The sequence below is a fragment of the Poromitra crassiceps genome (assembly GCF_964638095.1).
Source record: "Poromitra crassiceps genome assembly, chromosome: 14".
Classification (NCBI taxonomy): Eukaryota; Metazoa; Chordata; class Actinopteri; order Beryciformes; family Melamphaidae; genus Poromitra; species Poromitra crassiceps.
In genome coordinates, this window is record NC_139633.1 from 13,444,702 (window position 1) to 13,469,352 (window position 24,651).

General features: G+C 41.8%; 2 protein-coding genes across 2 annotated transcripts in view; both read right to left on the bottom strand.

Annotated features, from left to right (window-relative positions):
• The window catches only part of ahctf1 (AT hook containing transcription factor 1), a 37,525-nt gene extending 33,132 nt beyond the window's left edge, over window positions 1–4,393 (bottom strand). Inside the window, exons 1-2 of the mRNA XM_083650973.1 lie at window positions 4,287–4,393; window positions 476–602 (exon numbers count right to left, since the gene is read on the bottom strand). Of these exons, the coding sequence (XP_083507099.1) occupies window positions 476–596 (121 nt within the window). The 5' untranslated portion in view covers window positions 597–602; window positions 4,287–4,393. The remainder of the gene's footprint in view (window positions 1–475; window positions 603–4,286) is intronic.
• A 1,361-nt stretch (window positions 4,394–5,754) lies between these two features.
• LOC310789442 (uncharacterized protein) lies at window positions 5,755–24,335 on the bottom strand. The gene is made up of 14 exons (XM_083651084.1): window positions 24,241–24,335; window positions 23,370–23,656; window positions 21,824–22,113; window positions 20,167–20,434; window positions 17,562–17,711; window positions 16,680–16,750; window positions 10,416–10,495; window positions 10,027–10,087; window positions 9,846–9,921; window positions 8,921–8,971; window positions 8,572–8,813; window positions 7,569–7,790; window positions 7,239–7,327; window positions 5,755–7,135 (listed from the first exon to the last, which is right to left on the bottom strand). Exons 2-14 carry the CDS (start codon window positions 23,557–23,559, stop codon window positions 7,063–7,065), a joined length of 1,863 nt encoding a protein of 620 aa, XP_083507210.1. The 5' UTR covers window positions 23,560–23,656; window positions 24,241–24,335; the 3' UTR covers window positions 5,755–7,062.
• Window positions 24,336–24,651: the final 316 nt, after the last annotated feature.

Genomic DNA, 24,651 nt, shown 5'->3' on the forward strand with positions numbered 1-24,651 from the left:
ATATAATATTCTTTGACAGCCCTATAGCTGTTACAGTACGTTAAATTTACATATTACAACGTCCTATTTCTCCACCGCACTCTCACTTTCTCCATATTTGTTGTTGCTATGGGAAAGGGCCAGTGTCTCTGTCATCGTGATTGGTCGGCTGGAAAAAGCGGTCACTCACTCTGTGCTTTTTTTCTTTTTCTCAACTTTTGAAAGTGCTCCACTCGGATGAAGGGGGAAAAAAAAATCAGCTTTCAGGAGCAGCCGCCTCGCGTACGCTTTCCGCTGATTTGGGGTGAGAAAAGAGCGCTGGGAGTTGGGGAAGAAAAATGCTATACTGCATGTTAACAGCCCCTTAGGCAACCTTTGAACCAGCACTGGGGCCAGAAATATTCACCATAGAAACCCTCCCATTAGGAATTCTGCACCTGATTCTTCTCAGCAGAAGGAATGTCTTCAGCCTTGCAGTGAGTCAACATGGGCTTACCGACAGTGAACTTCCCATGCAGCACGGAGTCCAGGGTGATCTCATCCTCTCCCAGAGCATCTATGGTCACTCCGGCGAAAGGCAGCAGGCTGCTGGTGACCTGGGCGGTCAGGTCACGCATCCTTCACTGCACACACAGCAGGCAAGTGTAGTTAGCCAAAACAGCACTGATGATGTCACAATGCCTATGTCATCAGCGACATCATTATTGACCAAAATCATCTTATGACATCACTGATGATCATAGGCACTGATGTCATAGGCATTGTGACATCATCAGTGATGCCATCAGTGATGCGAAGTTGAGCAATTGTCCACTGTGCATGCCAATAGAGCAGGCGATTGTGCGCTGCGCATGCCAATAGAGCAGGCGAGGCCGCGCAACGGGTGAGGCTAGGGTTTAGCACAAGGGAACATAACTCCGTAAAATCAAGGTCCAGAGTCATGATTTGTTCACATTTTGTGAGTGTTTCAATAGTCACTACTGGAAACAAATGTGCCTCTCTGAAATTTAAATTTTGATTAATGAGTTTCCCTAAGAATCATGGCTATATAGCTATAGTCATGATATGTGGCAAACGTGTAGATATTCCCCCCCCCACAATTTAATATTATTGTGTATATCGTCTTTCAGTGGAATCATATCGAAGATCTTTTAATCTGCTGTCTGAATTGATGACAAATTTTACTTAAAAACTCTCATAAAATGAGGTATGGTAGGAATATTATTTGAATTTGAATTCTGTTTTGTTTGACATCACACCTAACATTATCATTTGGTTCAATGAGATGAACATTAATTTGATTAAACATGATTTTGCATATATGAAACATATCGTGATTAGGGGTGGGAATCGCTGAGTAGCTCACGATACGATATCGTCACGATACTTGGCCCTCGATAACGATATTATCACGATACAGCGATAATCGATATATTGGAAGACGATACATCACGATACCTGTGTAACTGAAGAGAAAAAAATACCCCTAAAAGGCAAGAAGCAGGTATTATGTATTTATTAGCAGAATTGACATGAACTCTCTCAGAGTTCACTCACTCACTCATACCATTTTCGATACCACGGAGGAAAAGTTACACATTAAGTCTTTTTATTATTATTATTAAAACAAGAAAACCTATATAACCTACCTATATAATTTCTAAAAGTAGATATTAATGATCAAACATTTCCATTCATGTAGCCTACAGTATTTATGTTTTTGTTTCAACTACAAACATAAATAAACGTCAACTTGAAACTATGTTTGAACTACCACACACAGCATAATATTTTAGCCTGTTTATAAAAATAAAAAAAATCTTCTTTTTTAATAAACATATCGATACTTGGTGCCAGTGTATCGATAACGTATCGCAAGTGGAAATATCGCGATACCGTGAGTATCGATATTTTGTCCCACCCCTAATCGTGATATAGATAGAATATTGATTTCAACCATATCCCCTACCAGCCCTAGTGTGTTTTAACGAACGATTGGCAGCTTCACCGTACCGGCCGTGTGTACTTGAGACTTTCATCATCATCATCATCATCATCATCATCATTTGAGAATTATTTATCTCCCATGATGATTAAATATCTTATACCACTGATATAATGTAGTGTAGCGAAACAGGAACGGAGAGACAAGTCGTTTCTCATGTTAGATCCAACTGCACAAAAGAGCTCTTATAGCTCTGTGGCAACTCCAGTTGTCAGCAGTTTGTGGTTCGCTTCAACATGACAGCTGCAGCACGTTTGTCTGCTAGCATAAAAAGGTACACAGAAATGTTCCCTGGGTCATATTGTTCAATTTAAGGCTTCTTTCTTGGTTTCCATTTCCATTTTTCCACTTAGCCATATCATCCAGAAACAATTTTCATTCCATAGAATTTTATCTGTACGTCTCTTTATGAACTTTTTTTTTTAAATATTACACCTTATGATAAGCACTTTTTTAAATATATACAGCCAACTTGCTAATAATACTGGTAAATATGGTAATATGATAGTTGAACTGCAATTGAATAGATTTCATACACATGCCATGCAGAAAATAACAGACTAGAATAGCTTCCAAGCCTGGCTTTTCTGTGCCTTCATATTGTGTGTGTGTGTGTGTGTGTGTGTGTGTGTGTGTGTGTGTGTGTGTGTGTGTGTGTGTTTTTACATGTTTTAATTAATTTCCTGAACATGATGTACAACAAAATTGGTATAATATTGTTATCACTCTGGTATTGTTTTTGTAATTATTATCATTATTACTTTATCTCACAGGGACCATGATGGACATAAGTGTTTACACTTTTTCATGTCATCCCTTAGATATTATTATTATTCTTTATCTTATTATTTATCCAAAATGAAATCAATCAATCAATCGACATACTAAATATTACAATTGGGGCAGGGACAGTCTGGCAAGCGAGACTACTATTGGCTGAACTATATGACCAAAATATGACCAATGTTGTTTAGACTTATTTATGTTGTCTGCCTTGTGATTGCACTGGTGTTCCCACAAGATAACACTATCTTAAACAGCATGGTACAGTTTGCATTCAAGGCCAACTCAACGTGTGTAACTTTCCTCTTACAACACTGGACACAATACTGCCCTCCACGACCATAATGGAAAACAACACCAAGGATTCAACTAGCTAACTCCCGCGCAACAAGCCTGGCTGCCTGCCACAGTTGCCACGCCATGACATGCAGACCGATAACCGGCATTTCCCCAAGTCAGTGAACCGATCAATGCATTTCATAACGTTGCAACAATGTCACAGAAGAGACGCAGTTTCTAATGTTACGCAATTAGAGACTTAACGACGTTAACGGTACTTTGCATCTAGGGTCAGATAACGTGAATCTAGCCTCCCTAATTAGCTGGTCTCACGTTAGCTGTCACATGGATGTCAGATTCGTTAACGATGTTCCACACATGCCATACCATTAGCGTTAGCTACATTAACAGCCTGTTAGCTAACGTTATCGACATTCTTTTCAAAACTGTTAAGATTTAAGCACCAACTAGCCGTTTAAAATGTAGCTAGCTAACCAACTAACGCCATAGCGATTTAATGTCCCCAGACGTGGAGCTAGCGTGTTATAATGTAAACACAGTGGCACATGAATACAACAGACGTTGCAATAACTCGTTAAAGTTCAAAATAAAAACGGCTTGCATATACGTTAAATACTCGATGGTGTCTGTTTGCTCAGTTATCAACGTTAGCAAGGTCATGTGGGATTATCATGGCACAAGCTAACGCTAGCCATTTCCTGGAACACAGCTTTTTAGAAGTTATTTGTGTGTGAAAGTTGTCATTTAGGAAAAGACGAATGGTCACTAATGTCTACTTGTAAATTGCATCAATGTATTAGTTTTACACTAACGTTAGAACTTAGCTAGCTAATGTTAGAATGTGTCTCTCGCATAACGTTAGCATTTGAAAAGCAGCTAGCTACCGGTAGCAGATTGGGGTAACGCTAGATACGTCGTTGTGCATTCGCTGATGCCGATCATGGTGGCTAATCGTAGCCACTCGCAGGGTGGTTATCGTTAGTTTTTCCACTACTCACTATTGGGCAGAGAACCAGGAATGTTTGTAGCTAATATTAACATCGTGGTACAATTGCTCGTAGTCACCCATGTGAGTCAAGTCTTGAATGCAAATCTGTGTGTGCGCTCGGCTCAAGTGACTTTTTAGTGAGCGAACGTTAGCTTCAGATTAGCTCGCTACCTGCTATCGCTATCTGGCGTGATGCAATGTGCGGCTAGCTGCTAACGACATTTACGTTACCTGTCTGAATATGTTGGCGGCTGTATCAGAGCAACCAATGTTTTGTTTTCCTTTGCGGATCTTACGATTCCGTCATAATCCGCTCCGCTTCAATGCACAAGTCAAATGTCAACCCGTCTAGACACTTTATTAACGCCGTTCAGGCTAAATGCAGCTTCTCCAATGCAAACGCCATTTCCACTAGGCTTGCTCCTCCATACGCAACTGAGCGACGCACTTTCCAAAGTCCCGCTAACGTCAAGTCGTAATGATGGAACAACGCGAGAAGAGAATACATAACATTTTCTTATTCTTTTACAGTGGATGGCATCCAGCTTATTGGTGCATTACCGCCACCTTCTGCTCCGGAGTGTGGGATAGATAGATGGATGGATGGAACACAGACAGTAACCTCGCGTCACCAGGCTCTTCTACACAGACAGACAGACAGACTGACTGACTGACTGACTGACTGAGTTTATTTATCTCCGGAGGGAAATTCTGGCATTAGAGCAGCAGTTTACGTTAGTAAAAGATCAACTGAATTCTGAAAACAGTTACCACTACCCAAGTAAGAATACACTCTCATAATGTAAATATCACTTTTGGCTGTTGTAAAATCACTGTATAACCACAGCCTCTTGCAGCTTACTGCTTAAAGGGTAACTAAACTTTATAACAATTTGTTTCAGCTTTAAACCAATGTACAGTATATGGCTTCTGAGTGTTGCTGAAGGATTCTGGTCAGAATCTCCACATTTGAGAGTAAACTGTTAGAATTCTACACACTGTATAATTTTCATGCAGCGAGAGTGGGGGTTGAAACCTAGTCTTGCAGTTGGGTCTGCCCATGGCTGATTTTGGTTCCGATGACATCAAGAACGCCTTTCCCACCCAGTCAGTCTAACCCTGTTACCACCCATCCATTGTTTGCTTTTGTTAAGACCATCAGGTATGTATATTCAATAAATATACCAAGTAAAACACTCAAATTTACCAATAAAGCAACTTTTAACCCCCATAGTATTGTTTTTCTTTGGCAGTATGTTATTAGGGCCATTGCTATATCTTTTATGATTACCGTATTTCCTTTTCCATTTTGTTAAAACCATCTGGTACCGTACCACTGTGACTGTAGGTATTGGGGAAAACATTCAAATAAACTGTCAAAGGAAGCAACTTTCTAGCCTCATTTGTGTAATGTTTTTCTTCAGATTTTTTGTAATGCATCATACACATTAAAATGCAGCACTGTCAATCTTAACATACCGGTACTCAAAGTTAAATGAACCCTGTCAATTTTGCTGTGGTAATTTGGCTCAAGTTACCAGTGTATTCAAAACGGTTTAACTTAGATAAAAACAAGCTTGCAAATACGAAAACAAATGCAAACAAGCATTACATTAATGTGCAAAAAAAACAACCTTGGGGGAATTTATGTGATATTTATTGTCAGCAAATAAGCAGTCATGAACTACTCAAGTTTGGCAACAAGATTGTTTATTACCATGATTACTTGAATGCACATTATTCATTGCATTACTATAATGCACAACATTTTATGAGCAGCAGTTTCCAACCTTTTCCCGAGTCAAGGCCCACTTGAAAATCTCAAAAATGTTTGCAGCCCACATCTGACTGTAAACAGTATGGAGGCCAAATAATACGTTATCAGAGCACTTTTTAATGCAATGATAAAAGGAGCTGTCCAGCACCAGACAGATATCAGAAACTAAAAGTGAGGAGTTGTTTGCAATAGGCTAATTCATGAATAATTGACTTCAAATTAAACAACTATCATTCAACAATGATAAAAAAAAATTATGAAGATTGTAACGGTTTGCAAATGATCTTGTGGCCCACTTGCAATACCTTTGCAGCCCACAAATTGGGAATGGCTGATCTAGAGCAAATAGTAAAAAAAATAAAAATAATTAAAGCTTGATTATGAACATTGGTTAACTTACTGTATAAGGCACACATACATGTCTGCATGATCTATGTATCTGGAAATTTTTTGAAGAGCCATTAAAAAAAAATCAGACAAATTAAAAATTAAAAAAGAACAGCCCAGCACACTAAAATGTCCTTTTAAAAGTGTAATATGTCTTCAACCGGAGGCAGAACTTTCCAGAACTCTTCAGCTGCTCAGAGCCCTCTTTGCATTTTCCTACAGCTGTGCAACAGTCTGACACAGCGAACAACTGTTGCCAAAAAACTAATTCTGAAGGAATGGAAGTCCTCTTCTTCACCCTCTTTCCAACTGTGGTTGATGGACATGACCTCTGTTATACGGATGGAGAGATCCGGCTCATGAGGACCAATTCACTTAAAAAGTTTTCAACCATTTGGGAGCCATTTCTAACATACCTCAATGAGGTTAAGGGAGACGGGTGACATGCCTGGCCGGTTTCTCACAGTCCCCTTATGTGAGACTTCAGGCAGAACATCTCTCACAAGCACATAAGCACCTTATGCGGCTGGCAATTATGATGAATATTGAATATTGATAATATGTATGTTTTTCTTTTTCTTTTACTGTGTCTGAGCGTGTTTGTCTTTCTGTACATTGTTCTGAAAAATGTAAAAGAAAATATTGAAAAGAAAAAAAAGTGTAATGTCATCTGGGACAGACAGCGAATCTTCAGAGTGACCAAACATAAATCACCACCCTACAGGAGGACAGTTCACAGCTGAAAATTAACATACATGCGACTCCAGGTTCACAGCGAAGATGTCGGGAGATGCGGAGATGTTGAAGTTGAATGAAACTGGCAGTCTGGGGTTTTAGCATGAGCTATTGAATAGGAATGAGACACATCTTTGTCATCATCTGCTGCTCAATCATCCAGTCAAACTCTTGTCTTTCCCTGAGATGTGACAAAAAGGTGGAAAAACATTCATTAATCATATTCAGTACATGTTATAAAAATGGTGCCCATTATTATGGTCTACATTTCCACCTGGTCTTACCTGTTACTTATACTTCGTCCTTTTAGGTATTTTTCTTCTGCCTTTTTTACAGACACATTGTCCACCCCAGCTATCGCATAGATGATGGCCTGCACAAAAAGACAACATTTGCACTAACCACCGTTAACTATAAAGTGCATTTCAGGAAACCTCTAACACGGGTATGCCAAAATAAAATGCCAGGCAAAAATTAGACAGCCAAAACAAAATCACCCAATAGACGACATGAATATCACATAACAAAAAGGAGGATTCCTTCTTTCAGACCCTTTAGTGACATTAACTGAAATATTTTTCAGTCTGTGACTGCTGATGAAGGCCTCAGCTCACCTCAGGAAGGAGGACGTCCAAGACTAAGGGGACACGTTCCATGAATTTCACGTCAGACAGACAGGGGGCGGTGGAGGGGGCCTTTTCATAGAGTTCGTTCAGGTACTGATAGACTTGGTCCAACTGCTTATCGTCTTCCAGGTATATGTTCACCACCTTTCTCCGTTTTGTGCTCAGGAAGTAGCGCAGCCATCTCGACTGCTGCTGCCCACTGATCACGGCCTGTGAGGAGGCAGAGGGGGACAGAGGTGGAGAGAAACCCACAGGGATTAGTTCTCTCTCCAGGGCATGTTTGCGGAGCATGCATGCTTTTTCCTTGTTCCTCACACTTGCATCTGTAGCACCTATAGAGAGGCAAAGTGAACGTCACTTCCTGCTTCAGCACTGTACCAGAGATTTTCATCCGCGATTTATTTTCCCATAGACATTTCTTAAAATGCTTATAGAAATAGTTTTATTTGGTCAAACCAAATGGTTCAGATATATTTAGAATCGGGAGAGACCATAGAAATTTCACTCAGACCAAAACTAAAAAAAAAACATAGACAAAATATTTTCTTTAAATCCGCAGTTTTTTACATTTTGGTCCGAGTGAAATGTTATGTGGTCTCTCCTGTTTCTAAATATATCTGAACCGTTTGATTTGACCAAGTAAAACAATTTTTATAAGCCTTTTATGAAATGTCTATTGGAAAATAAATAGCGGATGAAAATCTCTGGTACAGTGCTGAAGCAGGAAGTGAAGTTCCACTTTGGCTCTCTATACAACAACCCATAGAACGTAGTGACAAGCAGGCCCCATGTATCTTTGGAGCCAGAGTTTGCTTGATAAATTTAAAGCATGGAGCAGGTGGAGCCAGGGTGAAGCCCACAACTGCAGCAAAAAGCCAAGAACCAAAATTCTTAATTTTATATTTCTACATAGAGGATGAGCCAGGGTCCTGTTGGCATACTGAGGTGAATGGAGTTTCAAAGAATTGGGCAGGATAGTCTCTAACCCTACCAGTATGTGTCTGTCCACCATGCGCTGCTTGACAATGAAGTGCACCAGTTTCTCGTTGGCGCGGTTGTGGGCGGCGTGGGTCCGGTCGGGCAGCAGCCTGGTGTAAGTCCTGCTGACCTCCTCCTGCGCCTCGGTGAAGCTCTCCTCCGCATCGTCAGAGTGCACCTGTATGACCATGTCGCTGTTGGCGATGGTTAGTCTCTCTGAGACTGCCTGAGGGTACTTCCTCCTCACTGGAAAGCCTGGACGAGTTGGAGACCCAGGGGAGAGGTGGTGGTGGTCAGGGTCGGGAAAACGTTTGTAAGCTGAAAAATAACTATGTTTCCAAATGTTATACAACTCAACTTACTCATGTTGTGAGCAAAATATTCAATGAAGGAGCCAGTAAATGAGCCGCATGCTGCAAAGACAATACAAGCATTAATTAATTATTAATATTAATATTGCTCACAATACTGTGGTATTGGCATTTATCAATACACAGGATATGATGTCACTAACCCTTGGAACAGTGAAAGATACGCGCACATCCCAAAAAACAGTCTTTAGCCCTTGGGCCATAATCCAAGGTGTGCATTCATATAGAGAGCCAAAGTCACGCCCACTTCCGGTTTAGGCATACACACCAAGAGATTTCATCCACCATTTATTTTCATTTATTTTATAATGCTGATAAAAAATCTTTTGTACTTGGTCAAAGCAAGCGATTCAGCTATATTTAGAATGAGGAGAGACTATAACATTTCCTTGGACCAATCAAAACTTGAAAAGAGATACAATTTCTTGGTGCAGATGCCTAAACCGGAAGCGGCCGTGACTTTGACTTCCTATAAAAGGGCCAATTTACAGATTGATATTCAACTTACGTTGGAACAGGGTGGGGTGGGGGGGGGGTCAGCCAATTACTCGCGATTGTGTTTCCACTTCCTGTGGCAGTACAGTACTTCTATTGTGTTGGTTCTGTTATCGGCCTAGAATCATCTGCCACTCAATGTGACATTGCAGCCCGTTCTCACTGCGACGGCTTCCAGTGAGTCAGACTAGGTTTGAGCAGGTAAAACAGCCGGCGTTTTGAACAGGAAGTCGTAACACAACTGGGTCAAGTGGGCGGGGCTACATAAGGTGAATACTACCATGCAAATGAGTACAATGGAAATGGTTCATTGAATTACGCCCACAACATCTTACTTCAAACATGATATCCAATACCTGTAAATAGTAAAATGTTCTTGTGCATTTTCGTCTGCACAATCAGTACATGTGATTCCGCTTACCAATCCGGATTCTATAGTCGGTTATCAGCTCCAGAGACCATTCGATGGCAGCCTCATATTTTTCTTTGGCTTTCCCCTACAACACAACCAACATGAGACACAGATGTTTGTAAATTTGCCAATGATGGAGAAAGAATGCACAATATGAAATTCAAATGGATAATTTATTAGTCATTCTTACCACCAACTGACTGGCCTCTTCACAGTCAAAAGGCTTCAAGGTTTTCAGAGCCACGGTGAACCTTCAAGATCATAAACGTTACACATAAGCAATAAATGGTGATGTGCTTCTTAAATGTGAATATTTAACTCTAGGAAACTGAATATATTTTGGGTTGTGGACAATTAAGACATTTGAGGACGTCGTGGGCTTTGGAAAACACTGATCGACATTTTTCACAATTTTCTAACATTTAATTGATTAGCCGAAAATATAATTGACAGATTAATCGTTAATTAATTAATAGTTAATTACAACCCTCCATGTGCAGCACAGGGGCATAAATCAGCCATATATCAACCAAATCGACCATATACAGGCAGTGAGCAGATAGTTAAAAAGGTTCCTACCCTTTCCTCGTGCTCTCAATGGATGGGCCATCAATGAACACAATACTGGCTTTTTTTTGCTTTCGGTTCACACTTTTTACCTGCAGAGAACAACAGTAAGAATCTGAAGCATACTATTAACACATTGAGTGCCACAGCACTTCAGTAAAATTGTCTGGAGCCTGTGCCAGATTCACTTCCATTCAGTTGAAAACTGCTATAGAATTTTTTCTATTATGGCTATATTAACGGGGCTGGACTTTAATGAAACATTGAACACTCCTGCTTCTTCCAAAGAAGAAATTTTGTTTCTAGACAGTTCCATTATGAAATGAAAGCCTCTCAAAAAAATGCACTTTCAAGGGTTTTCTGTCGTTTTTTTTTTACTTTCCAAGATATAGTCCCTTTTATGAATACCTTTTGCACTCTAATTTCGAGCACATTCACTGACTCTGGCTGGTGTTTTCTGATGTGGTGGCGTGTGGTGTGGTTTCTGTGCAGCCTGTGTGCCACACACCCCTCTCCCCCCCCCCCCCCCCCTCTCCACCTCTGAGCTGCGGGCTCCTCCCACACGCACAGAGTTTGTTTTCTCGACTCTGTTTTTGCCCCGGACAGATCCCAGCGCCCATCAAGGAAATGATGCGCGCTGGCAAACGCGACTGAACGAAAAGGCTTGGCCGTTCGGCTTCGGATGCTGGCTTTCTAGGAAATCGTGTGGAGATAGATAGAAGCATAAGAGCTCAGTTGTGAGCGCGGATGCAGCCGAGCCCACTGTCCGCTGTAGACAGATAGTCTAGGGAAAATAAGGTTTGACCTTAAACTAATTGCAACAGAATTTATTTTCACATTTTTATGTTTATATTGATGCCCGAAACACTATATTAAAAATCCCAGAAAATCCCATTAGTGGAAATATGTTAAAATTACATTTTTTCAAAATGGCTGCCATTATTAAAATGTTGGCCATATCTTGACTCCAACTAGACCTAGAATTACAAATTTGGTGTCTATTTCCACATTTTTGGGGGCAAGGAATGCACAGAAATGGTTGTTGAGTCTCTAAGTAGAACAGATTTTTATTTTCTCATGTAAGTATGTAGTCGTAATACAACATGTCATTTCTCACAATGTTAGCTACAACTTCGTATTTGTTAATCATACACATTTTGGGTGATACCCATTACCCTTGAGCATATTGAAGCGCTTGCCATTGAAAAAAAAAAGTTTGTTGTTTCATATTTCCAATTAAAAATGTGTTACGGTAATGAATTTATTCCCTCACAGTGTCTCTAAAAGTGTCTGGAAATACATCAAAAATGAGCACATCTATCTATCTAAGGGAGCTAGGGCTCTGTTTGTTTGTCTGTTTGTCTGTCCGTCCCACTGATGACATCATCTCGAGCAATTGTGATGCCATCAGTGATGTCACTCGAGCAATTGTGATGTCATCAGTGATGTCATAAATCCTTCCTGGCTCACCCTATATAAGTGGAAGCAGTGTGTCTTTTTACACGCAAGCATCCAGTCCCATAAAACACCACCAGCAAGCATCCAGTCTGTCCATAAGACGAAAAAGCAGCTCCTGCTGGTATATCAGTTGTGTGACCCCACAGACCTGCAGCGTAGGACCGAAGAGATACAAACTCCCCAGGTGGCTATTAATCGCTCAGCCTCCCTCTCCATCTAACATCAACTCCACCAGTACCTCATCCACGCTACAACAGTGAGGCAACAGGCAAGTAACTACTACTTTTGTTTGTGAATATACTGATTCCTACTTGTATTGTTGTGAGATGCCTCGCAACAAAAAACGGAATCAGATGATGAAAAAGCTACATGCTGCAAAGAAACCTGAACCTGCTTTGAATCCCTTAGTTTTAGCTATGCAATGTTCTAAGCAGACTGGATGGCATGCAGCAGAAGCAGATGATAGAACGCTCATCCATAAGAGACTTGAGACTTGACTTGGACTTGTGACCAAAGACGTGAGACTTGACTTGGAGTATAGCTAAAAGACTTCAGCCTTGACTTGGGCAGCTATAATTGTTTATTTATGTTTGTTTATTGTTTATTTGCACAAAGAAAATGAATAACAACAGATAGTACCTTAGAAAGTATCTTAATTAGCTATTATTAAGCTATACCTATTAGTAAGCTATTAGCTAACTAGTAAGTGCTTATTAAGCTAGCCTACTTTGAATGGTAACACACAAAGACTGTCATTGGTAACAGACGATAAATGGCGGTCAACTTATCCATAACCTTCGGATATGGAGAATACTTAGCCTACCTGTCCACGCGTCTGCATGTTTGAGCTACAACTTGCGCTGTGCCTTGCCAAAATCAAATTGCCTCCAATGCGAAGCAGCTGCTTATGCGAGCTGCAGGGCTACTAGCTCAGCGAGCTGCAAGGCAGGCGAACTCGCATAGGGTGCAAGATGCCTAGTGGATTATAATTTCAATTTGAATGGTGAAATTAGATCCTACTTGATATCTTTGAGTTTTGCTATGAGTTGTACCATGTTCATGAGAATCACACACCTGTGGCATTCTCAATCCTCCCATAGGACATGGATGAAAGGCCAGGGGTCTCTGATTTCGGATATTGATGTGTCCAACTGCTGCTATGTCACAGCTATCAGAGGTACTGGTTTGGCTCTCTGGTGTAACTCCAGCTATAATGCCCATAACATGGAATGTGTTGTGGCCATCAATGGTTCTGATGTTATGGTCCAATAAAGGCCCAATTATACTCAACGTTAAAGACGGAGACGGAGACGGACAGAGCCTTCTGTCCGTACTCTGCGTTCATTTCGTCCGTTTTCTGTCCGTCATCTGAAAGCTTACGGATACGCATGCAACGGAGGAAAACCACACACACACTCATGCATTTGACTCTCTACTGCCCACTGGTGGATGTATTGCTTAACATGATACCAACGTGAAAGACGCATGGAAGTATGTGGGCAGTGATGATTACACCGTTTGAAACGGACGCCCTTATTTACGGATGAAAATGGAGTATAATTGGGCCTTAAGTGGGCGGGCGGTGTGTGTGCCACGATTGTGATGTCACGATTGTCATGTATCAGTGATGTCATCAGTGATGTCACTTGAGCAATTGTGATGTCATCAGTGATGTCACTTGAGCAATTGTGATGTCATCAGTGATGTCACTCGAGCAATTGTGATGTCATCAGTGATGTCACTCGAGCAATTGTGATGTCATCAGTGATGTCACTTGAGCAATTGTGATGTCATCAGTGATGTCACTCGAGCAATTGTGATGTCATCAGTGATGTAATAAATCCTTACATCATCTCCAGAGTAAAAGTTTATTGTTTATTTATGTTTGTTTATTGTTTATTTGCACAAAGAAAATGAATAACAGATAGTACAAGTATCTTAATAAGCTATTATTAAGCTATACCTATTATAGCTAACTAGTAAGTGCTTAATAAGCTAGCCTACTTTGAATGGTAACAGACAATGACTGTCATTGGTAACAGACAATAAATGGCGGTCAACTTACCCATAACCTTCGGATATGGAGACTTAGCCTACCTGTCCACTCGTCTGCATGTTTGAGCTACAACTTGCGCTGTGCCTTGCCGAAATCAAATTGCCTTTAATGCGAGACTCGTGAATGACATGACTATGAAGTTATGGTTTGCGATGGCTGTCTGAGGGAACGAGATGTGCATGAAAACTCACCCTTTTCCACTAACTATTAGAACATATTAGCCACACTTACATTTTTTATGTTTTGTTTTGTTATGTTACAGTATGTTTGGTAGAGCTTTTCCCTAGCCCCACCCCTTTCCTGACCACACCCCCTCCCACCTCCCACATACACTCCCCCCCGATACACCTGTCCATGCCCCCTACCCACCTCTCAAATCCAGACTCTCTACGACCTTCCTATCCCTAGCAACAGACTCTTTTCCCTAGCCCCACCCCCTCCATTGAGCCGACCCGGATCAGATCCGCTCCAAAATGTAATGGGTTCTTCCTTGGCCCACGCTACACCCTTCCACCAAGTTTCATGAAAATCGGCCCAGTAGTTTTGCCGTAATCCTCCTGCTAACAGACAAGCGGTCAGACAAACAGCACCGAAAACATCACCTCCTTTGTGGAGACAATGCCAATTTTGAGAATGTTCCACTACTGGGATTTTCTGGGATTTTCAGTATGTTAAATTGGAAGGTTTCAAGAGCTGAATACAACACAAATAATTTCTGTTGCAATTTGTTTAAGGTTGGGTCATTTTTTCTCACAGATTCCCTAGACTAAGAGCAATATATACGGCTCTGGCAGAAAGCATGCATCGGTTTCCACTTTCATCACGGCTTTCTCCGCTGTCTCCTGTACAAAGTAAAGGATCTGAGGTGGGTGGAGCAGCTCCTGTGACGATGTTTAAGGTGGCGCCGTGTGATCCCTTGAAGGGATTCATGCTCACTGGCTAGGTACGACCTTAAACAGCAGAATTATGGAATAATATGAATTATGATTTTAGGACGTCCACAGACGTCCTTGGCACTCCTCGTTACTTTTTTTTAGGACGTCCACAGACGTCCTTGGCACTCAATGTGTTAACAATGTTGGGCCCTATTCTTCCACAGGCCTTCGGCGCTAAAACGGGCCTTAAACGCAAAAAAAACGTGCCTTGCGCCTGCCTCGGGAAGATATCAATATGGCTTTACGCTGCCAAATGCGCTTTAGGCCGAATGGGCGTGGCGCAGTCCCAGAATGGGCGAGAATGGGCGTGTCGGCCTTAAATATCGGCCTAATGATATCTTCCCACCTGGCGTAAATTTAGCGCTTAGCGCTTTTGAAAACCAGGCCTATTCAGTGCGCCAGTTGCGCGGCGAGCTCCCCTCTGGCACCCTTCTCTGTGTCACTCTCTCCCTCTCTCCTCAGTCTGACAGGCACAATACGACTGTCTCTCTCTGACTCCCTCGCACAGACAGACACAACACAAGTCCCATAGGAAAAAGCAGTTGTAAGTTCACTGCCTGTGAATGTCCCAGCATGCAAAGGGCTTCTCCATTTCGCTACTAAATAGCAACCAAATGAGCCGAAATAGATATAAAGGTCGATTTAAATAATGTTTAATGGTAACACAACCTGCAATTGTAGAACATTTCAATATTGGACCAAATAAAACATCGAAATGAAAACACCACCCTATGTGAAACCTATATGTCATCCTGGGCCTATATATATCCCTTGTCGATTTAACGTGATTTAGATAAGTGACAGCGTAACGCGCTTCTGTCACGTCCTACTGTGATGTCCGCTCCAATAAATTGGCTCTACTTCACATTTTAGTTTTACAATAAAAACACATTTATGCAATGACTTTACATAATGTAGGCTATATTTATGTGCATATCCTACCATCCTAGCAGGGGAGAGAAAACGATATCTTTCTGGACAAACTTTCACCAATCTATTAATCTCATCATATAGGGATAGGCTATATTTTTCTAGCTGATGCCTTTAGAACATTCTTTTCACTTTGATCTTGCTATAGTGTAGCGTATTTACATGCTTGCAGTATTTAAACTGCAGTTAGATTGGTTTGAGAAGCATAATAATATGGAATAATAGCCTATATATGGAGACAGACAGACTGGATGAAAGGGGGGGGGGGGGGGGGGGCAGAGCACTTGGCTTTTGTCTGGTTTTGCTGGACCACTGGAATTGGAGCTTAAAAGGCAAGCGTGCGATTCGTTTATTGCACTTATCCAATGAGCATGACGGTGCATAATTTTACGCTTAAAAGGCGTGGTTGTAATGCTTTAGGCTGCATGTAGCGCCTACACCAAGATATCAAGTGCGCTGGTCCACGCCCACTGCGCCAGGAGCTCGGCCTAGAAACTACGCCGATGCAAAGATAGGGGCCATAAAGCCTAGTGCTTGCTTGTTCTTTTCTAAAGCTCCTCTGAGCCCAGAGATTAGTGTTTAAATGTCAAAAGAGAGGGATATTAATCTTTATCTGATTCACCAATTTAAGTTTCAAATTCTACAGGTGGCAGTTAAAAAAAATCAAACTATCTCTATTCACTTCACTATCTGAACATTCACTTTGCGATATAAAAATTATGTGACTGACTGACTCAGCTTTTTACCTCATAAACACCATCAAAACCCTATATGTTGTTGACCTCTCATCAAGACAAAAAAGGCAGGAAATGCACATGAATCGGGAAATCTGCAGAATAAATTACAATGTGCTGTCTTGAAAAAAAACACACAAAAAAACATGTAATTTACAATTACCATTGCAGGCCAGAATGGGTAGTTCCTAAATTTGCACCACACAAATCCTCCCTTTGTAATGGATGAGGGCTCTGAAAGAAAGGGGGGAAAACATTTTAAAATAAAAGCTTTAAAATCTGAATGTCAACAGAAATTTAAACAAACGATTTAACGATTCAATTCACACGTCCACATTGCGATGCATCAATTAAACGATTAATTTTTACACCCCTGCTATATATATATATATATATATATATCCGTTATTGCCCTACTAACTGAGTTGGGCATTCGGGGACGGAGCCTGAAACTTGCAGTTAGCAACATGTCTCAGGCAGCAGAACGAGCAAGTGAATGGCTGTGGCTAAGGAGGAAACATGCTAGCTGGGGAGCTCGCTAAGCTAAGATTGATTGTTTGTTGTTGGCCATGATTGACGGTCCGCATCAACAGGGCTGAATCATTGACAGTGGTGGTGTAGTTAGGAATGTCATACTGAACCGACCTGGATAGCTAGGCTTAGATAGTGAGGTAATATGCAGTTGTGCGACTGCGGTGGTAGCATGGAGGGGGGTGTTTCCAGGACGCTGGATTACACCGTTCAGCCTTCTTGAGGTGTCATGGGCCTAACTTAACGAAACATCGGTGAAGGAAGGTGCCCACTTGAAAACCCCAATGACATGCTTCATACTGCTGTTGGCTAGGGTAGGTAACTGGTGATTTGTGTCTTGTTTATTAGTTTGTTAGCCTGTTGGCTTGTTTTATTCTGGATTGGGTTTCTAAATGTGTTTTTCCTCGGATTTTGGCACAAGGGATAGTAACATCTTGTCCTGTGTATTAATTAATAGTCACCAATCTCTAGTCTATTCAGAGGCTATTTGCATTCAGTCACTGCAATCTCTCACTTTTGTCAACCTGCATCAAGAAGCTGGGTAGTTCCTCATCTTCTTCCTCCTCTTCCTCCTGGGGGGAGAAAGAAGCCAGCTGGTCCTCACGCAGACTCAGCTCTATAGATAAGTCTGAAGAGCGCGATGTCTCATCTTGATTTAACCTGTCTGAATACACACATCATACAGAATTAGCCTGTCATACATTCCTCTTTTATACAGTATATACCAAGTAGTATGGAAATGCATGATATTTAGCAATTCAGTTTTTACTCAAAAGTACAGATCATTGACAGTTTGTTCATGGCAAAACATTAAAGCAGCTGGAAAAGGAAACAGTTTGGTAGGCTGGGTATAGGTAGATGGATTTCTGAATTAACCAGAACTCTGCCCATAGAGAAAATCACATATAGAGACACTGCATGAAATAGGTCACGCCCATCACGGGGGAAATCGCTCCGTTCACTGCCATAGACGAGCATCATTTTCCTTGAATTAAACATAGCTAAAAGCTGTTGTGTGGTGGGCTGCGGACACAACAAATGTAAACTAGAACGACCGCAACGCGGACTTATGCCTCCGCCATTAGTTCATTCTGGGGTCCAAATCGCCATTTGAGGCAAATTGGAAGAGATTCCGTCAAGGCGCTCCTGTGATGTTGCGTTACAGAGCTTGGAAATTGACCTTGAACTTTGACCACCAAAATGTAATCAGTTCATCCTTGACTCCAAGTCGATGTTTGAGACAAGTTTGATTAAATTCCGTCAAGGCATTCCTGAGATATCGCGTTAACAAGCTTGAAAATGGCGTTCGAGAGCTCACCTTGACCTTTGACCTTTGACCACCAAAATCTAATCAGATCATCTTTGAGTCTAAGGCGATGTTTGAGGCAAATTTGATGAAATTCCGTCAAGGCATTCGTGAGATATCGCGTTAACAAGCAGGAAAATGGCGTTTGAGAGGTCACAGTGACCTTGACCTTTGACCAGCAAAATCTAATCAGTTCATCCTTGAGTCCAAGTCGATGTTTGAGACAAGTTTGATTAAATTCCGTCAAGGCATTCCTGAGATATCACGTTAACAAGCTTGAAAATGGCGTTCGAGAGGTCACAGTGACCTTGATCTTTGACTTTTGACCACCAAAATCTAATCAGTTCATCCTTGAGTCTAAGTAGATGTTTGAGGCAAATTTGATGAAATTCCGTCAAGGTATTCATGAGATATCGCGTTAACAAGTTGGAAAATGGCATTTGAGAGGTCACAGTGACCTTGACCTTTGACCACCAAAATCTAATCAGTTCATCCTTGAGTCAAAGTCGATGTTTGAGACAAGTTTGATTAAATTCCGTCAAGGCATTCCTGAGATATCGCGTTAACAAGCTTGAAAATGGTGTTAGAGAGGTCACAGTGACCTTGACCTTTGACCACCAAAATCTAATCAGTTCATCCTTGAGTCCAAGTCGATGTTTGAGACAAGTTTGATTAAATTCCGTCAAGGCATTCCTGAGATATCGCGTTAACAAGCTTGAAAATGGCATTCGAGAGGTCACAGTGACCTTGACCTTTGACCACCAAAATCTAATCAGATCATCCTTGAGTGTAAGTCGATGTTTGAGGCAAATTTGATGAAATTCCGTCCAGGCGTTCCTCAGATATCGCGTTAACAAACATCGTATGGGCGGACGGACGGACGTACGTACTGTACGTACGGACGGACAACCCGGATCCATAATGCCTCCGGCCTGGCTATCGCCGGTGGAGGCATAAAAATCGCCAGTTAAAGTTTTTTTGTACTCCTAAGCAAAGCAAGGAAGCCATTGAGAATAGGCGAGAAGAAAAATGTGGATCTAGCTGTCAAGGAAGTAAGTTGGAGTGTTCATCTTCCGTATATAAAATCTTTTGGTGCAACACGCAACCATGCACGCGACATAGGAGAACGCCAGGATTGGAGAGGGGGGGGTTTCTGTTTTCCCCCGTTTTGGGCGTGGTTTCTGAATGATGACGCGCTCCGCAGTGTCTCTATGCCATCAGGGGTAAACAGTCACTATTTGATGATGTTTGGGGTCCTTTCATTTGTTATCTGGAGAGGACAGATGTGGCAGATATGATGGAGGTGCCTGGGTATGTTTGAGTAACCCTTTGCAATACACAAAGTCTTCAAAGTTCTTTTTTTCTTTCTTCATTCCACTCCCTATATCTGTGCAGACAAGATGTAATTAGATGGAACTGAACTCGAGTTAATCTGACCCCCAGCTAAATCGACATTTGTATATTTGTTTTTTGTCATGTTGTTGTGGGGAGGGGAAGGCAGTGGTTTGTGTTTTGGTTGTTGGTATTGTAATTATTGTTTGGTCTATGTTTGAATGTGCTAATTGGGAAATAAATAAATAAATACATTGTTGGAAAAACAAACAAACTTGGAATTGGCTTTGGAAATGTGAGCTGCTACATGTCAATGGCTGCTACACTTAAAAAGGCCACCCAGGCACAGCGCAAACAAGTTGGATATATTTCAAAACAACTGCGGATCCGCTCTGGGTTGTCAGGCTACCTAAAATGTTAAATGTATCAAATATCGTCGTATAATTATAGTATATGAAGCACAAGCTAAGGAAGGATCAACCTTGCTCTGTTGCTTCAGGATTCTGAAGTTCAAATCTTGGTCTACATCGTTGGGGTGGCTGAGTGGTGGCTTCCTGCTGTAAATCCACATCCTTCTTTTGACGTCCCCTCCTGCGCCGGCACTTGGCTGGAGGATCACTGCTTTGACTGCAGGTCTGCGTTTGTGCCTTTGTCGCCCTTCTCCTGCCTCGTCTTGGCTGGACAGCAGGACGCTTCCTAGGTGGGCTTTGGGCCTCACGAGTGCTGCATGCTGAATACGCCTCTGGAATCTGAAACAGAACAGATCTAGTGAAGCATTGCGTAATTTCTATCAGGAAGACTACTCAAACACCGCCCCTCTCTCTAGTTTCATTCAAACGTCTCTCTATCCAATTTCAGCTTACAAACATATTCCCTCGCTTTCAATAATCAATCCGTGCAAGCCATCACTGTTATGGCTGCACAATGAATCGAATCGATATCGCAATATGGCCATGTGCGATATCCAGATCGCAGGAGCAGCTGCAATTTGATCTAGATCAAATGTCTCACAACTTTAATGAAGCATTGTGGTGCTACAGAGATGCCCAGGCCTACAAATCATGTTCTTCAGACATAAGGGAACATGCTTGTTTGGTATAGAGCAGAGGTTTTCAAAGTGTGAGGCGGGGCTCCAAGCGGTTTCAGGGGAGGCTCAGTGAATGGAAGTGAAAAAATATTCCATTAGGTATCAAAAGATCACATAGAATGACTTAAATGCGTGTGACTCCCAGAGTCAGAAACAAATAAATGCCTTCAGACAGACATTTTTATGCATTTAATATAGTCTTAAGTCAAACAGCAATTTCAGGCTATCTTGGATAAATTATTTAGTGTCTATGGGATCAAATAACTTAATCACGATCCGATCGCATAGGCATCTAGGAATTGAGCAAAACTAATCAAGAAAATATGGGGGGGGGGGGGGGGGGGGGGGCTCTGACTCTGTCCAAGGGGAGCCCCACAGTGTCAGACTTTGCAAACCCCCGGTATAGAGCCCAGTAAGAATCACATCATATATATACGTACTGTACACACACACACACACATACATATATGTGTGTGTGTGTGTGTATATATATATATATATATATATACACACACACACACACACACATATATATATATATAGATGTATACTATATATATATACACAAAAATATACATACCGGTACATGTATGCATTCCCATTAAAATGGTATCGCATCTGTCAATATAATCGCAATATGATTTTTTTTTTGTATATTGTGCAGCCCTAATCACTTCACCTTATGTAGAAGAGACAGTCTGGCTTGAGAGACTAACAGGAAGTGTAAACACAATCGGAAGTACTGATTGTGTGTTTACACTTCCTGTGACTCATAAACATAGTCTGACTCATATGTGAGTCAAACTCCTAATCCTAATTCCATTGCATTGCTGACCATTGCGGGAGGCGTGCGTCATCATGGAGCCTACGCCAAACTCTATTTCTGTTTATCAATCAAACTATTCATTGAGCATTCAACCTAGTCTCTCCTGATTTAAATAGCAGTTATGGTATATCATGGTATATCGCGGACATCACAACTGTGCGACTGAAGATCAGTGGGCTTAGAATGCACAAATAATATTTGATCAGTAAAGATATAATTAAACACCTCTAATTGGCATGTAGTATTTTCTAGCTGCTCTTGCTCGGGCCCAGGATGGGACTTTAAGATGGTGAGCTGGCTGTCTGTGGAGGAACCGCGATCTGGTGTGGACAGACAGGCTTCTTGCAGCAGCCGCGTTCGTCCCCTGCCTCTCTTTGGTGTGCTGGCTAAAGGCCTGGCAGTGGATTGGCTGAGAATGGGGAAATCGCCACTTAGCAGAGCATCTGGGGAATCTGGGGCCAGAGATGAAACGATCTCTGAGGCAATTTTCCTCTGCCTTGTTTTCCGAGGTCCACCTGAAACACCAACAGTAGTTAGATCTTTTTTACAGCTTTAGTTGTAATTTTAATGCTATTGTCATTTGGAGTTATGGTAGCCCCATAATGTTCTGCTGTTCTCCATGCCTCTGCGATGCACTCTGAATCAGCGTCACACATCATCCCATAAGAAAATTGGGCGACTCAAGTGGTTAAAAGGCTCCCTTACCTGTCTCCGACGTCCAATCGCAGATCCGAAGATATAATAATCTATATAATAATAGGGAAGCCAATAGTATAGCCGGGGGTGTTAACATGATATTCCTACTTGAAACAACCATTTAAAATCAGTATTTCCAGAGCCTGTGCTGAATCTACAGTAGGGTGTGTTTGATCTTACTATCATGGTGCACCGCTTGCACGCGGCGAGCAAACAACATTGCAATCACACGGATATGGCGGCTCAGTGATGATCAAATCCAGCACACATGGGAAGCAAAACATGTCATGAAATACTCAAACTCCCAATGTTCCTGTCAGCACAGGCTGTGGACAGAGTGACTGCTTTTCACGCAGGAATATCATGTTAACACCCCCGGCTTTACCCTCAGGCTTTTCTAAATTCCGTGTAAATTTCGAAAAAAAGTGAGCGGTGGTGGTCTGTCTAAATGCATTGTATGTACAAGACAAAATGATGCCAGTGCGCATGCGTCTGGACTCTGTTTCCAGGCAACTCGGTGATTCTCGTCAAACTTTGTCTTAAAAAAAAGAACAACGGCTCACTTTTTTCCACAACTAGGCTTCCGATATAATTAGTTTGCCCCACCCGACCCTACCTGTGACTTCAAAGTGCAGAAATAAGGCGAGTTTAATGCCCAACACAGATTGTCTAACGAAAATGCTATGCTCGATGGGAGGGCTCTTCAACTGGCAGCGTTGACACGGAATTTAGAAGAGCCTGAGGGTAACCCCCGGCTATACTACTGGCTTCCATAAGGAGATTATTATATCTTCGGATGAGCGATCGGACGTCAGAGACGATTAGGAGAGGATTTTAACGACTTGAGTCGCCCAATTTCCTTATGGGATGATGTGTGATGTGATGCTGATTCAGAGTGGATCGCAGAGGAACTGAGAACAGCGGAACATTATGGGGATAGAGTTATGGCTATGTAGGCTACGTGCCTACATAGAATCAGAACCCTTAAAGAGTTTTTTTCTGTAGTTACATTTGATCTCACTTTCAAATGCTTGTTAATAAGTACTTAAAAAATTGAGAGGGAGACTTGAACTACCTCTCCTTTTCGGTGTAGTCTTCTTGCTGAGAGTTGTTTCTGTGAATTCATTGGAGACAGCATTCAATGAAGTATCAAGTCCTCTCTCGGGGGATAGTGTTGTTGATGGGTCATCATGGCAGTTTTCCTTCACCGGGGCGCTTCTTTCTCCATCAAGGTGAGAGACAGATTCACAGTTGGACTGCTGCATCTCACTTAATGGGAGAGGAGACGATGTGATCCGAGATCAGGAAATCATGCTTATCCAATCCACCATTGGGCTCTTCAGTACGACACTGTTGTTTTGCCTGCGGATAAGACGGACAAAAACAGTTCCTCTTTAGTACAGACCATTTTGTAGCCTACCCGAGTTAAATGCCAGCGTCTCTGATTTGAAGCGTGTGTTTACGAAGTTTACTGCCGTGAAACGTATCGTGGGGAGTGGCAGAACAGGCCTAGCGAGTTGCATTAGCGTTACATGGCCGGAGACGACTGCTAGGAAGCTAGCGTTAGCTAACTTTGTTATTGCTCCAAGATAACATAGTTGGCAACACAACTCCCACATGACTAGGGAGCTAGCTATGCTAACGACCCTATCACTTTCCAAATAGATATTTGTCTAGTGACTACACATGCACAAAACACTGGAATAAGGCGACAATGTTTAGCTTTTTTTTTAAATGTCCCAATGTACGTCTACGTGCAACTAAAGCGTTGCTGCGAGAAACTTGGTAACCTAAATTGTTGGCTAGCTAGTTAAGTTAGCACTGTTCACGCTAGCAAACAAGTAAAGCTAACTACAAGTACAAGTCATCATCTAGCAGATCCCCAGGGAGTGAAAAGTAGTTAAATCCGTATTTTAAGTTGTTGAACACTGTAGTCAGCACATTACTTTTTTCTTGGAACGAATAACATCCACTGTTATATTTAAATGCTTTCAAAAGCACGGATCCGATTGTAACGTTGTTCCTGTGACCGTCGAAGACTTGAATGTATGTATTACCTTTGCTTGCACATGCGCAGCTCCACCTACACCAACAACAACGTAAACATGAAACGAATCCAGATATACAGCACCGGGGGTATCGCTTTGATATCTCACCGTCTCTGACCAAACACCTCACGACCTCTGGTGCGTCGCAAGTTACGTATTCAATAGTGAATGATGAAGCACGATTTGATAACTAAGTAGTCATAAATCGAAAAAGCGTCGTGTAGTTTGTGTGGGCAACTGTGTGGGTATCTGAATACGGAAGTAGTGAGCGCAGGGATTCCTCTTGCTTCTGCTTGTCGTCTCTGTACA

Excerpts from the sequence above, each read along its gene's own strand:
- LOC310789442 (XM_083651084.1), bottom strand. The coding sequence starts at position 23,559 with ATGCAGCAGTCCAACTGTGAATCTGTCTCTCACCTTGATGGAGAAAGA. Across the intron at positions 9,922-10,026 it reads AAGAGGCCAGTCAGTTGGTG|GGGAAAGCCAAAGAAAAATA; the intron begins GTAAGAATGACT and ends GTTGTGTTGTAG. Across the intron at positions 7,136-7,238 it reads GGACGAAGTATAAGTAACAG|GGAAAGACAAGAGTTTGACT; the intron begins GTAAGACCAGGT and ends GTCACATCTCAG.